The 16,352-nt window shown below is 39.3% G+C and overlaps 1 protein-coding gene across 1 annotated transcript in view; it reads left to right on the top strand.

The window, feature by feature from the left end:
- MGAT5 (alpha-1,6-mannosylglycoprotein 6-beta-N-acetylglucosaminyltransferase) overlaps positions 1 to 16,352 on the top strand; it is a gene marked incomplete at both ends in the record, with an annotated part of 233,475 nt that overhangs the window by 96,248 nt on the left and 120,875 nt on the right. The window contains one exon of the mRNA XM_080689223.1: positions 8,397 to 8,530. Coding sequence (XP_080545349.1) covers positions 8,397 to 8,530 — 134 coding nt within the window. The remainder of the gene's footprint in view (positions 1 to 8,396; positions 8,531 to 16,352) is intronic.

Genomic DNA, 16,352 nt, shown 5'->3' with positions numbered 1-16,352 from the left:
TTTAGGTTCTTAATGGTTTCCTTTGATGGGAAGAAACTTTTTAATTTGATGCCATCCCACTTGTTAATTTTTGCTTTGATTTCCTGAACTTTGGAGGTTTTGTTGAGAAAGTTACTGCCTGTGCCTATATGTTGTAGTGTTGAGCCTATGCCCTCCTCTAATAACTTCACAGTCTCAGGTCTAATTTCTAAGTCTTTGATCCATCTTGAGTTGATTTCTGTGCATGGTGAAAGGTAAGGTTTTAGTTCCATCTTTTTACAAATGGATAGCCAGTTCTCCCAGCACCATTTGTTGAAAAGGCTGTCTTTTCTCCAGCATATGAGTTTGGCCCCTTTGTCAAAGATTAATTGACTATAGGTGGGTGGATTTGTTTCTGTATCTTCTGTACCACTGGTCAGTATAACTGTTATTGTGCCAGTACCATGCTCTTTTTACTACTATTGCTCTATAGTATAATTTGAAGTCTGGGATTATGGTGCCTCCTACATGTTTCTTGTTGCTGAGAATTGCTTTGGCTATTCTGCGTCTTTTCTTTCTCCATATAAAGTTCATGATTGATTTTTCTAGGTCTCTGAAGAATGTTGCTGGTATTTTAATGGGAATTGCATTGATTCTATAGATCAGTTTTGGCAGAATGGCCATTTTGATAATATTTATTCTGACTATCCATGAGCACGGGAGATCTTTCCATCTTCCAAGGTCATCTTCAATTTCTTTCTTTAATGTTTTATAGTTTTTGTTGAAGAGGTTAGGTTTATTCCTAGATATTTTATTGGTTTTGAGGTTATAGTGAATGGAATTGTTTTCTTTATTTCTTTCATTGTGGATTCATTGTTGGTGTAAAGAAAAGCCACTGATTTCTTTAGGTTGATTTTGTATCCTGCAACTTTGCTGAATTTGTATATCAACTTCAGAATTCTTTTGGTTGAGTTCTTTGGGTCTTCTAGATAAAGGATCATGTCATCTGCAAATAAGGATAATTTTAATTCATCTCTGCCTGTTTGAATTCCTTTGATTTTCTTCTCTTGTCTTATTGCTGCAGCAAGAGTCTCAAGGACTATATTGAAAAGGAGTGGTGATAGTGGGCATCCTTGTCTTGTTCCTGATTTTAGAAGAAATTCTTACAGTTTTTCCCTATTCAATATAATGTTGGCTTTGGATTTGTTGTATATTGTCTTAATGATGTTGAAGGATGTTCCTTCTATTCCAATTTTCTGCTGTGTTTTTAACATAAATGGGTGTTGGATTTTGTCGAGTGCTTTTTTAGCATCTATTGCTATGATGATGTGGTTTTTGTTCTTGCTTCTATTTATGTGGTGTATAACATGTATTAATTTCATATGATGAGCCAGCCTTGTTTTTCTTGGATGAAACCAACTTGGTCATGGTGTATTATTTATTATTCTCTTGATATGGGTTTTGAATGCATATGGCTAGTATTTTATTTAGAATTTTTGCATTTATGTTCATTAAGGATAGTTGTAGTTTTTCTTTCTTGAGGTATCTTTATTTGGTTTGGGGATTAATGCAATACTGGCCTCATAGAAGGAATTTGGAAGAGTTACATCTCTTTCAATTTCCTGGAACAAGTTATAAAGTATTGGTATTAGTTCTTCACTGAAGGTTTTGTAGAATTCAGCTGGAAACCCATCTGGGCCTGGGCTTTTCTTTGTTTGCTATTGGTTGGTTTAGGCTTGCTGTGTCTTGGTTCAGTTTAGGTAGGTTAGCTGTGCTTAGAAATCTATCAATTTATTTCATGTTTTCTAGTCTATTGAAGTATAAATTTTTAAAATAGTTTCTGATAATCCTTTTTATTTCTCCTAGGAGTATAAATTTTTAAAATAGTTTCTTATAATCCTTTGAATTTCTCCACTATCTGTGGTGATGTCTCCTTTTTCATTTCTGATTTTAATAGTTTAAGTTGATTCTCTTTTTTGTTTGGTTAGGTTGGCCAGGGGTTTATCAATTCTATTAATCTTTTCAAAGAACCAGCTTTTTGTTTTGTTGATTCTTTGAATTGTTTTTTGTTTGTTTGTTTGTTCTCTATTTCATTTATTTCTGCTCTAATTTTAATAATTTCCTGCCTTCTGCTTGCTTTGGGATTAGACTGTTGCAGTCTTTCTAGGTCCTTGAATTGGGTCATTAGGTTTTTTACTTGGTAATTCTCTGTCCTTCTTATGTGGACACTCAATGCTATAAACTGTCCTCTTAATACTGCCTTCATAGTGTCCCATAGATTTTGGTAAGCTGTGTCTCTGTTTTCATTTGTTTCCTTAAATTTATTTCTTCCCTAATTTCCGCTCTTACCCATTCATCATTCAGTAGTGTATCATTCAATCTCCTTGTATTTGAATGGTTTCTTTTGAGTTTCCTGCTATTGATTTCTACTTTCATTCTACTATGGTCTGAAAAGATGCAAAGAATTATATTACGTCTTTTGAATTTGCTGGTGCTTTCTTTGTGTCCCAGGATGTGATCTATTTTGGAGAAGGTTCCATGAGATGCTGAGAAGAATGTGTATTCTGTAGTTCCTGGTTGAAATATACTGTATATGTCTATTAGGTCCATTTGGTTTATAGCTTTCTTTAGTTCTAAAGAGTCTTTACTCATCTTTTGCCTTGAAGATTGATCCAGTGGTGTGAGAGGTGTGTTAAAATCTCCCAGAATTATTGTATCTGGGTCTATTTGAGATATGATTCCAGAAGGGTTTGCTTTACAAATGTGGTTGCACCCATATTTGGAGCATAAACATTTACTATCATTTCTTAGTGTATTGTTCCTTTTAATAAAAGGATGTGCCCTGATTTGTCTCTTCTGATGTGCTTTAGTGTAAAGTCTGTTTTGTTGGATATCAGGGTTGCTACCCCTGCCCTTTTTTGTTCTCCAATAGCATGGTATATCTTTTTCCATCCTTTCACTTCAGTCTGTGAATGTCTTTGGCTGTTAGGCAAGTTTCTTGCAAACAGCATATATTTGGATTATGTTTTTTAATCCACATTACCAGTCTATGTCTTTTGATTGTTGAGTTAAGTCCTTTGATGTTAAGAGTTATTATTGAAATATTATTGAAATATGATTGTTTTCTGTCATTTTGTGTTCTGTCTTCTGTTTTGTAGCTTGTTCTTTCTTCTTTACTTAGAAGCCCAACTGATCACCTTCCTCTCTTCTCTGGTTCTGAAGTCTGCTTCTTTTTTCTTGTTTATGCTTTATTTCTTCAATTATTTTCTCTAGTGTTGGCTTTGAATTCATGAACTTTTTGAGATTCTGTTTATTTTGAAACACTTTTGTTTCTCCATCTATTTTGAATAGTAGTTTTGCTGTATATAGTAGTTTTAGTTGGAAGTTATTTTCTTCCAGGATCTGAATCATGTCATACCAGTCTCTCCTAGCATTCATGACCTGGGTTGTATAGTCTGGAGTAATTCTTATTGTGTTGCCTCTGTATGCCACCTGTCCTTTTGTTCTCACTGCTTTTAAGATTTGTTCCTTGGCCTCTATGTTAGTCATTTTGACTATTATGTGTAGTGGGGAGGTCCTTCTTTAATCTTGTCTTAATGGTGGTCTGTATGTTTCCTAGACATGAAGATCCAAGTCTCTTTCCATGTTTGGGAAATTCTCTGAAATTTTTTCTGTGAAGAGATTACGAATGCCCTTGGTCTGTGCCTCTACAGAGCCCTTCTTCAATGCCTTTTATCCATAAGTTAGGATGCTTCATGTTGTCCCATATTTGTTAGATGTTTAGGTTTTGTTGCTGTAATGACTTCTGTATACTGTTGACTGTGTTTTCAGTTTTGGATGAACTGTCTTCTAACAGTGATATTCTACTTTTTATTTCATCTAATCTTGCAGAATTTCTTTCTATTGCTGTCTTCATTTCATTTATTGACTCTTTCATTTCATTCCAGACCTCTTTTGATTCTTTCTTAGTATTTCTAATTCGCCTTTCATCTCCTCTAAACTTGTTTTAAATCCTTTCATCAGTGCTGGGCGTGGTGGCACATGCTTGTAATCCCCATGCTTGGGAGGCGGAAACAGAAGGATCGCACAGGTCGAAGCCAGTCGTGCTGGCATAAGAGACCCTGTTTCAAAATTTTAAAAGTATAAAAATAGGTCTTGGAGTATAGTCCGGAGGTAGAAGGGTTTCCAGGAACCCCAGTACCACCAAAAAGTAAAAATAAGAAATAAAACCCTAAATCTTTTCATCATATTGTAGACCAAGATTTGGAACTTCCCATCTTGCTTTTCTCGTAGGTCAATATTCATGACTTCTGTCCTTTCTCCACTATTCCTGGTTCTCATATTTTCAAAGTTCTCAGAACTGTTTTTCTGATGTCCTCCCATCATTTGTGGCTATTATGTTTAGTCCAATCTTAGTAGTAGGAATTTAGAAGAGTCAACCAGTAAGCAGTAATTTTTTAAGTGGGGAGGGTTGGGTGATGGTGGAGTAGCTAGGGTGATGGGTGCAGGAGTCACATAAGGTAGAGGATATAATTAGGTTGTGAAAGAGTTTAAGTATAATAATGTTGTTTCAGGTTAAGAATGGGAGAAGGTTACATAGTAGGACTCTTGTATTTATTATAATATTTAAGTATTGAGATGTGAGAAACTTTGTGTATTAAACAAAGAGATATAGTTAGGGGACAAAAAGAAAGTTTTGAGGGGAGATAGTAGATGGACTAAATTGAAGACTTTTGTAGAAGGAGTGGGGGGAAAAGAGCAAACACAAACGGATAAAGTAACAAAATGAGGGACAAAGGCTAACTAGTATACATCAAATATAAACAACAACGTTGACAAACAAAAATAGACTGCCAAGACAGAACAAAAAGTGTTAAGAGAATAAACAGGATAAAAATAAAATAAAATGAACTAACAACCATGTAGTATGAAGTGAAAGCACCAAAGAAACCCAATAAAAGTAAAAAAGAAGAAAAAATAATCCCCAAAAAACCAAAAACTAAAAAAATAAAGCAAAACAAACAGAACAAAACAGCAAAAAAAGAAAAGAAAAAAATAGTCCTACTACTTTACGAATATATGGTGTATATGCCAATGTCTCTATTTGCCTGGAGCGACCCCTTGTGGCCATGTGCAGGTATCATGTCTTAAATGCCCTTTCTGTGTCACTGGAGTTGAACTTGACCCCCTCAGTGCACACTAGTACCCACAGTTATCGCCGTGTCTGGTGTCACTCACTGTGTGCCCGCTGGGTCCCGTGGCTCATTCTGAGCTCACACTGTTACCTGGCAACCCAGTCTGGGGCTCTGAAGTTCTGGCAGCTCTTCCATATCCCATCTGGTTTTCTTCTCGCATGGTTAGCAATTCCAGTTCCGGGTCCCTGAAAGTCTCCCTGCACCTCTGAGGGTGCCACCTCTGGTGAGCAAACAGTGCCACTCAGGTGCTCGGGTGAGCTTGTAGCTTAAGATGTTAGAGCTCTATGGCCACTTTCAGACTCTTGGGCAATTCTCGGACTGCCATGGACCGCCGTGCCCAAAAACCTTGTTTGGGCTGGTGGCCCAGCAGCCACCTGCATCTATAGCTCGCTTGTGCTGTGTGTGTGTGTGTGTGTGTGTGTGTGTGTGTGTGTGTGTGTGTGTGTGTGTGTGTTGCGGTGAATCTCGCAGGTTAGAGTTACTGGATTTCTTCCGCCGTAGTCCCCGAGTCTGTTTTGGGTTGTAAGCTGAATTTAATTTTCTTTATTAAGACGCTGCCTCCTCGGTAGTTGAGCTTAATTTGCTTCAGCTAGTGAGATATGCTGCATCTCTTCGTTGCCATTTTCTCCTCCTATATCAATAATGCATATATTTTTCATAAAAAAATAAAAATACAGTCACCATCTTACGTCAGAGAGAGCAATGTAGACTGTAAGAATAAATAGCAAATAAGTGAAACTAAAGCCAATAAGGCCAGGCTCCCTACCGCTGGGCAGCTCCTTTTGTGGCTCTTTTCCCCTGCTGGAATCTTTGAACCACAATGTGGTCCCAGTGAGTCTCAGCTCTAGTTCTCTGAAGTTGAGCCTTCTCCTGTCCGATGTGTCAGTAGGTGTTCTTCCTCTCCTCTGCTCATATTAACTTTCTGCAACCACCATCATCTCTCCCAGAAGAAAATATACTGGTCCAGTCCACTCCTGCAGCATCTTATTTTAAAAGGAAACAGAAATGAGAATGTCTTATTAAGAAGAGGAAAGAAATTCTCTACATTATTCAAAGAAGCATCAAGGAATTCCTTGGGACCCTCACTTTCTTTTTCTCTGGGATGGTGCTTCCCCATTTCTGTATGCTTATAGGCTGCCGGGCTGAAGACAGGTCCTCCTTTATATTGTGAAAATTGCCACAATGTTGAGAGCATGTTCCATGAGAGGTCCATGAGGATCCCACACAATTCTTTCTGTTGTCATCATGTGACTTTGTGGTCTGGATTTTTCCTCTTTTCTTTTCTACTTTTGTCTAGACTTTTAGTAGTGAGAAAAAATAGCAATTAAAAAATGCAATTTATAAATGTGCTTCTGGAAAGTTCAATCTGGCATTTGACTCCCCCCTCCACCTCAAATCTTATATTTAAATGGAAATTAAAAATTTAAAAAAAGGCTTTCTAATGGTGAGAAAAGAAATTAGGATTCCTAAAATTCATTGCCGTCATCTAATTCTAAAATGTGGGCTCTGATCTTTATTTACTTTTTATACATATTGGTCCGGTAAAAGTTACTCAGAAGTATTATTGACGTGTAATGACAGGAAATAGAGTTTTTATTGGCCATTCCTGAGCTGAGGTTACATGGATGTTTTGGGAATCAATGATGATATCAATGCAACTAAAATTAGTAAATTTTGTTTCAGTATTGATTCCTTAATTCCTTTGTTCCACTTGGCCATTTTTTTCTGCCCTCCAAAGCTGTGGTCAGAAAGTGTTTTCTGTAAAGAGCCAGCTAGTAAATATTTTAGGCTTGGCATCCCATATGTACATTCTCTATTGCAGCTGCTCAGCTCTGCTGTTAGAGCATGAAGGCAGTCACAGACAATGTGGGAACAATGAGGTGCGGTTGTGTTCAGATAAAACTTTGTTTTGAATGTGGGAATATTAATTTCATATGATTTTTCATGTGCTAACATATTCTGTCTCTTTTTTAATCATTTAAGAATTTAAGGACCATTCTAGCTCATGGCCACCCAAAAAGAGACAGTAGACCAGATTTGTCCTGTGTTAAGGCCTTAGTGGAAGAGCCAGATGAAGCATTTTCAGCGAACTTCTTCTGGCTTTAGAAGAAAGCAACGCAGTTCTATTGTTATAAGATACATAAAAACCAGCACAAGCCGCTGAATGAAACACTAAGCCTAGTTCATTTTACATTGTGCTTGAGTAATTTATAATGAAAAGAAATTTCTTTCTCACCATTTTGGAAAGTTCAAGATGGAGGAGCCACTTCTCGTGGTGACATCTTGCTGTATCATACAGTGAGGGCATCCTGGGTTGGGAGAACAGAAATATGCATGCTCACATATCTCTTACTTTTGTTCTAAAGCCACTGAAGCCATCATGGGGGCCACACCCTCACGATCTCATCCAATTCTAATTCCCAAGAAACTCACCTCTAAATAAATATTCACCATAAGAATTTGAGGGTTAAGTTTCCAATGCAGGAATTTTCAGGGGGTGTTTCAAACTATCCCAGAAGCTTTAGCTAAAAATCAAATAGTTTCACAGACAGCCTCAGCTACTACTTAGTGAGGCCCTTTGCAACTCACTGAGACCCTGTTTCAAAATAAAGAATAAAAAATAGGAATGGGGGTATAGCTCCGAGATAGGATGCCCCTGGGTTCCAGCCGCAGTACTTAAAAAAAAGATTAAATAATCTACTTGATTAACATAAATGTTGAACGATAGGTGGAAAAGATTGTGCATATTCTGTGCTTAAAAGCAGAATAAGAGCTAGAGAAATGGTAGTTTCTTTAACAATTGTTAATCTGGCACCCACTGTATGGCACACCCTGCCTGGGACTCTGAATATTGTAGCCAGTTCCAGTTCTGGCTGTCATGGAACTTTCTATTTCTTTAGTACTTGAGCCGTCTCCTGTGATGAGTTGTCCAGTCTGAAGTAAATGCCATCTCCTGTGGGATGGCTTAGGCTCTCAAGTCACACATGGAGATGTTTTATATACCAGCTTCTTGGGCAGGGGATGTAGCTCACAGGTGGAGTGTTTGCCTAGCCTGTGCAAGGACCTGGCTTCAATGCCAAATGCAACAAAAATGTTAAAGGAACTCTTGATTCTTGTCCAGTGGGATGCTTGATGTAAAGTAGTTGTTGTTTTTGGTAGTTCTTAGAAAGGGTCGGTTCAGGCTTTTCCTTTTGAACTTTGGGGTCAAGGTCGTAGTGTCATACACATTGCGTTTTCTTTCAGGTGTATGCTCCGAGTCCTCGATTCCTTTGGTACCGAACCAGAGTTTAATCACGCAAATTATGCCCAGTCTAAAGGCCACAAGACTCCCTGGGGAAAATGGAATCTGAACCCTCAGCAGTTTTACACTATGTTCCGTGAGTATTCATCTTTCTCCTGCTTTCCAGAATGCCACCAAAGGTAGCAGGGGAAATTAATTAGACAGCCATCTATTTTTGGTTGTGATTCTCAGGACCCTTAGCTGTAGAAGTGTATGCTGTTAAACCTTTGCCTTGGGAATAATTGAATTTTTTCTTTAATTGGAATTTAAAGCCCCTGTGAATATTTTGTGAAAAGCCATGGAAATGTTCTGGAGGAAAATTTTCAATACAAATTATCATTACAAACCATGTGGGTGTTGTATCTTTGGTGGTGGGGCATTCACTCGAACCACCCCCCATTGCCATTCAAGAATGGCATGGGACTGTAACTGTCCTCTGTATTTCTATCTTTTTAATAAACTTCTTTAAATCTTAAAAAAAAAAAAAAGAAACCATGTGGGGCAGGACTTTGGGCAGCCTCTGGATTGGCAGCACTGAGCATACGTCATGCCCTCTGGATACTGGTGAGAGACCACTTTATCACTGAGAAAGAAGGTCTTCTTTATAAATATATTTTACAAATTGTTCAGTCTTATTTAGTTAAGCATTAAACTTTGGTGGGGGGGGTACTGGGGGTGGAACCCAGGGGGTTTTCTACCTCCAGGCAATACTCCCAGACTTATTTTATGCTTTATTTGAAAACAGAGTCTCACTGAGTTGCTGAGAGCCTCACTCAGTAGCTGAGGCTGGCTTCGAACCTGTGCAATACTCCTGTCTCAGCCTCCCAAGCGCTGGGATTAAAAGCGTGTGCCACCACGCCTGGCAAGCATTAAACTTTTAAAGAAAAAAGAATCTAGCCTTTTCTAAGTGAAACTAATTTATTTTTTAATTTGTCTAGTTTTATTGGTACACTGTAGTTATACAACTTACTGAGATCCACAGAGATACATTGATGAATGCAAAAAGGACTTGTTGTGTTTCCCTCCAGGTCTCACCCTGCTCCCCCTTTTTTGCTCCCCATGCACGTTAGTGAGATTGGCATTGATACCTTCATATATGAGCATAACATTATTTAATATTTCCTTTTTCAAGCCTCCTCTTACCCTTCTCTTTCTCTCCCCTCCCCTATTTCCTTCTACTATTTTACTGGTCTCTTCTTTTATCTGCAGGCCCTTTTTTCCTATTTTCTATCTTCCACATATGAGAGAAAAATATAACCCCTGACTTTCTGAGACTGGCTGATATCAGTTAGCATAATGTTCTCTAGTTATATTCATTTTCCTACCAATAGACATAATTTTGTTCTTTTCTATGGCTCAGTAAAATTCCATTGTGTGGCTGGCAAGACTGTGGGGAAATAGGAATGCTGTTTGTAGGACTGTAAATTAGTACAACCATTATAGAGATCAGCCTGGAGGTTCTTCAAAAGACTAGGAATAGCACCACCATACAAGCCAGCTCTCCCATTCCTCAGTATCTTTCCAAAGGAATTAGAGTACTATTGCAATACTTGCATGCCCATGTTTATAGTAGCACAATGTAAAATAGCCAACTTATGGAACCAACCTAAATGAATGGGAGTAAATGGAACCATTTTTAAATTCATTTTCATACTCCTTGAATACTGGACTCAGAGTGGGTTTTGACCTTCTCTTGCTGACTTAGGGTCAACATCACCAATTAGCGGTGATTATTTTGGGTGGTGATGCAGTGAGAGACTAGATAGAGCTCACACTCTCAGACCTAACTGGCTCCACTGCTAGGTTCCTAGGATTCTTCTGCTTCTGTGGTGTTCTTTTCCCATTGTCACTATTTCTTACTGTTGCTTTCCATTTACCTGCCCCTACCCTCATTTCCAGTTAGCTGAGGACTGTGAAATCAAGTACCAAAATTGATAGTGTTTGTGCCAAAAATAAATGTATTGTTTAAGCCACTATCCTGTAATAATAGGTGGAATTCTCCTCTGGAAATGACAGGCCACATGAGTTTTGCAGTTAGCATGGATGCTCAGAGTGGAAATGTCTATTTCCGAAATTATCAATATAGTGTGTGTGGTTTGGTGGGGAGGGTGACTGGCGATTGAACCCAGGGGCACTCTACCTCTGAGCTGCACTGCCAGCCCCATTTTGTTTTGAAACAGACTCTCACTGAATTACTGTGTACTGTTCTGGTGCCTGCGATCCTCCTGTCTCAGCCTCCCAAGTATTTCAATTACAGGTATGTGCTACCACATCCAGTTTATTAGTAGAATTTTAATCCAGAGGTTTCCATTCTAAGAATAATTTTTTGAGAAGTCCTTTTCTTTGCTTTGAGACCCCTGACTAGCCTTTTCCCTATGTAGCTGCCCAAGGATAACTCTTCCCAGGCTCACTAAGTGTAACTGTGAACACATTGGACTATTGCAATGTAAGGTTTCAGGGGAAAATTAAAAAGGCATCAAGCTGAATAGGGGAGTAATTGTAATAATCAACTCATTTTTTGATATTCTTTTTTGCTCAGAAAGCTGGCAAGAACATACTGTGTATGTCTTAAATTATTATTTTTCCTGGAGCTGTATCATTCTACTATTAGAACCTGTCCCTGGAGCACACAATTCAGAGGACAAACTAGCACATTATGTGAGAGACAGCTGTCAGTGTGGTGAGGCATGATTAGAGTTAGCCTGAGGTTTGATTTTGCTGTAAAACTTCGAAAGACTGGGATGTCACACAATAAACTAAAAAGTGACCTGTGTGTTGTGTCAAGTGAAATAAATGTTACTTGTGTCCAGAAATGCCTCAAATAACCTGGATGATTTGGTATGCATGTGTCCTCCAAGATGTTAGTTTTCTCTGCTCCAGCCGTAGATAGGAGAGAACAGGAGGGGGAGAGGTTTTTTTTGGTTTTGTTCTTGTTTTTTCAAAATGGTGAGATAAAGAGCCTTGCAAACCAATTTCTTTTTCCATGGATGTAGGACTTAAGTAGTAGTGGTTAATTAATTGAAGTTCCCTGTTTAAAATGGGACTGAAGCCGGAAACATGGAGTAATTCCTATTAATCTTGGAGAGGGATATTTTTCTTAAGTATGACTCAGAATTTAGTAGGAATCAAGGGGAAATTTGATGCATTTGGCTTCTTTAGGAAAAAACACCTGCATTTCAAAATATCAACAACCACTCATAACATGATAGCAAAATGTTTTGATTATACATTCATAGTAGAAAATACTTGTATTGTTATTTGAACCTGTCATAGGTATAGGCATCAAGATTTTCACTGTGTAAGAAAGAGGAATCCTTAAAGATTTGATTTAAGGACCACAAAATCTTCAGTTTGAGTAGGCAATACCAATATGAGCTCTTTTTATTTTTTTAAAGAAAATATTTTCTAGTTTTGTACTTTGAAAAAGACCAAAAGTAGAGACAGCTAAATGAATGGCAATGAGCAAACTAACACTCATATTAGGGTTCCCTAAATACTGTTTTCAATAAAAGGAGCCTCTTCCTAGGACAGATAGCCAATTGCAAGTCTGAGGCAGGGAATGTTTGAGATGGGACATCTTATGCCAGAAGGTAAGGAAGCAAAAGTGGACCACTGGTATAGGGTCAGGAAGACACAGGATCCAGAAGTAAGGTAGTCTCTGCATCAAAAGAAAACTGACTGCAATGGATTGAAATCAAATAACTGAAAAATAATGGAATCCAGAATCATAATGCCAAGTAAGAAGACCCAGAAAATGTAGTTAGTCACCGTTGTGGGTTGCTAGGACACCAACTCATTACCCTAAAAAAATAAAGGGAAACAATCTAGCTTTGATCCTCTTGCCTTTCTAGCACAAATTATATTTGAAGATAATCAAATTGCTGATGAGAAAAAGTTGTTAATCATGAAGAAATCAGAGCTAATAAATGCAAAAGGAATGAAGAGTTAGGAAATCAGTGTTTTGAAACTCTTAATGAGACAGTGGAGCAAGTTATCATCAGTGGTTGCTAAATCCATCAAGTAACAGGTTGATAGAAAAGTTTCTCATGACTGAGGCTGTCTTGAATGGAGGAAATATGCAAATGGTATGGAAATGAAGCAGTTCCAGACATTTATGTTGAGATGTGTCTGGGCTAGAGAATTTGCAAAAAAAAAAAAAAACCAACATCTCCTGCACCCCTCAATCCAAAGGCAATGTGCAGTGAAGTTGGGTGGTCTTTGCCAGAGGATCCCCTCCCATGTGACAAAGACCAGTCCAGCCAATTGGGTAAATGTGGCTATTCTAGTGATCTTAAGGGAACAGTGCCCCTTTGAATATGAGAAGAAAATGTCAAAAGTTATACTCAGTTTTTGTTAATTTTTTTTTTTTTGTGTGTGGTACTGGGGGTAGAACCCAGAGGCCTTCTACCTCCGGGCTATACTCCCAGCCCTATTTTATATTTTATTTGGAAACAGGTTCTCACTAAGTTGCTGGGCGCCTCACTAAGTAACTGAGGCTGGCTTCAAACCCGTGCGATCCTCCTGTCTCAGCCTCCCAAGCGCGGGGATTACAAGCGTGCGCCACCACGCCCGGCTAGTTTTTGTTAATTTTTTTAAAAATGAAATTTTTTCTAGGGCTTCATTGACTTACGTAATTACAAATGATATAAATAATTTATATAATTGATGTGTAAATATGCACATATATTGTAGGTGTATCACGACTTGTGTACTTAAGTTTGTTTTCTACTGTTGGGATACAAGATGAAAAATTTAGAGACCACAGAAAAGAGTGTTGTATTTGGAGAACCAAGTTGTCCCGCTCCTCCCCAGAGCTTACAGCCTTCCCTGTCCTCTGAATCATGTCCAGACTTCAAAGCAAAGTGTTCAGAACCTAGACTTTCTGCCCTCAAACCCCACTTCTCTGCCTCACCAACTGCTTCCCCAGGTCCTAGCCCCTCTCAAGACACCACCCAAATTCTCTACAACCCCTTTCTCCAAATCACCTTTATAACAAAATTTTACTTTTTTTCTTTTGACTCATATCCATGAGAACCATCTTCCCAGTCAAATAGAAGGACAACCACATTAAAAACAAGGAGAGCCTTTCCCCGCTTGGGGGGCGGGGGGAAGGCTCTCCAATTTCTAGTGTGACCATTACTATCTTTTCCACATGTATATTCTTTATATTGTATATTTTATTGCAGTGTGCCTTCTTTTTCTCCACTTCATATATCATGTTCTTTTTTAAGATTCTACTCAGACTCGAAAACCATTTCCAGTGCTGTTTTAAAGTCCATTAGGTGGCCATCTCCCAATTTGTATTTATTTGGGAATATGTTGTTACTTCTGGTGGAGAATTAACTAGTTTTTCTGTGCTTGCCAGACATGTGGGTCAGCTCTCTATCTAAACATTATTTTCATCTCTGCCTTTAGTCTATGATGACTGTGGCTTGTCTTCAACTCCTGAAAGGCAGTATCTTCTTTTTTCTCCTTACGGTCTCTAAAAAGGTGTGTTATACTGCAGTAAACAATGAAAAAGAAGTCTTCCCACACAAAAAAATAAACTATCCTGCAAAAGCTTCACTATCCTATGAAAGTGAAGCTGCTCAGTAGCCTCAGTATTTCTATCAGTACCCCAAGCACTTCCTCATCTCCTAAGCAAAATTACAATGCGGAGACCTTCCTTCACAACTTGAAGACACCGGAAAATACCTCCTGGGTTCTCACATGTTGCTTTGTGGTCCAGGCTGGGGGATATTTAGCATTTTTGTAGAAATTTGGGGCAGAAAAGAGAAGGAGCCACGTGAAAAACTCATTAGGGGACTACAATTTGAGTGGTTTACAGCCTTTGGGTTTTACCCTTATCTCCTTCAACTCATTATTTCAACTACCCCATCCTTCCCATGTCCCTTCAAGTCCTTCTTATTAAGGGCTAAAGAGATGACTGAGCCAGCCAGGTGTAGTAGCGTACACCTGTAATCCCAGTACTTGGGAAGCGAAGACAGTAGGATCACAGATTTTAGGCCAGCCTCAGCAGCTCAGTGAGGTCCTCAGTAACTTAGACTCTGTTTCAAAATTTAAAAACGGGGCTGCATGTGGTGGCGCACGCTTGTAAATCCCTGCGCTTGGGAGGCGGAGACAGGAGGATCGCACAGGTTCAAAGCCAGCCTCTCTGGCTTAAGAGACCCTGTTTCCAAATAAAAATATAAAAAATAGGTCTGGTTGTATAGCCCGGAGGTAGAAGGGTTTCCAGGAACCCCAGTATTACACACACAAAAAAAATTTTTAAACGGCTGAAGGTATAACTTGGAAGTAGAACACCCTTGGGGTCAACCCCTAGCGCGCGCGCGCGCGCGCGCACACACACACACACACACACATACACACACACACACGCATACACAGTGACAAGCCTGAATATTTTCTTTTCCTTATGAGAATTTGTTGTGTTTAATTCTTTATTTGACTTGGTTTTGTCCAGTTCAATATGCATCTGTTGACATCTTTGGGATGCTTAAGTTTGTTTTCCAAAAGCTTACTTTCAGAGGAATAAGAAGGTACATACACAGACAGCCCAGTCATGCCTCCATTTGAGAAGTTACAGACCCATTGGGAGCAGAGAAAACCTAGATGCAGAAGCAAGCCACATCCTACTGGTTCTATCAGTCGCTCCTGGGAGTGTCCCTTCAAGTGTTGGTTCCAGTGGAGGTGATGGACTCATCCCAGTTTTCTAGATAAATGGTCTGCAGCATGAGAATTGTCTCCCCACCCCAGGCAAAGCAAGACGGCTGGGCACCCTAGTCCACAGTGAGATCATGTAGACTAGAGCAGAAAGGTATAGAGAAAAGGAGGAGAAACAGGACAGCTGGCAAAACCCCAACCCACACTGTTGCCGGAAAACAAAGTAGGACAGAGGAATGTGCCCCGTGTCACGACCTCCCTGGAGATTGAAAAATAAAGCCATCCACTTCCCCAAGAGGTGCCTCTTGGCTGATGATACTTACTCACTTCTAGTGTTTCCTATCCTTTCAAGATCATAGGGTCAAGTGTTGGAGAAAAGATTTGTACTGTTCTTGTTAAACAGCTGCAGATAAGGAGCCAGTTGGCGTAAGAGCCCATTCATCTAATTGGACTCAGGATTGGCAGGAGAAAAGGGGCCATAAGGTCAAGTCACTAATTACTGTGTGCCATCTTGGTGCTGATACTTGCCATCAGCAATACCAGTCAGTTCCTGTTTCTCAAGCTAAGTGTCAGAGGTAAGGATCACCTGTCCAAGATAGTAAGTGGCAAAGGCAGGATTTGAGCCCAGCACTGTCTTACTCATAGTTCTCCAGCCTCTTCTCCCTCTGTTAATGGTTGTAAATTTGAGTTCACATTACAATTACCTATTTAATTTATTAAAAGATTGCAGAGTCTGGGTTGAGCTCAAGAGTATAAATTTCTAACAAGTCTCAGGTGATGTTGATGCTGCTGATCCTGGACCACACCTTGTGAATCACTTCCCTGTGCCATTCTGAGAGAGAATCAAGTGGCCAAGGTAACATGATGAGCACAGGTGCCTTGTAGAACTTAGAGATCTGACCTGTGCCACCTTACCCATCCCAAACCACTGGGGCTAACCATTTAGAAAGAAACATCTCTTCCTCTTTCTCTGGAGGTGTCTCTGCATGCTTTTGCTTTTCTGCCCTATAGACAGAAGTGAATTCTGTCTGGCTCTAGACAGCAGGGTTCCTCTCGCTCTCTGCTTCATTGCCCAGCAACCACTCCTCTGATTCTTTGGAAATCAGCAGGTAGCCTTGGTCTATTGTTTTTGTTTTCTTTGGCCAGCAAAACAGGACTAAAACTACAATTGCAGAAGGACCAAATTGTCCCTGGCGAGAGTAAGTAAGTGTGGCTGGTCAGCATGGAGTGAGCAACACGTCACGGTGGCGAGTGCT

This window comes from Muscardinus avellanarius (assembly GCF_963383645.1).
Source record: "Muscardinus avellanarius genome assembly, chromosome: 2".
NCBI classification, from domain to species: Eukaryota; Metazoa; Chordata; class Mammalia; order Rodentia; family Gliridae; genus Muscardinus; species Muscardinus avellanarius.
The sequence above is the reverse complement of the archived record's forward strand: the minus strand, read 5'-3'. Positions and strand labels throughout refer to the sequence as shown.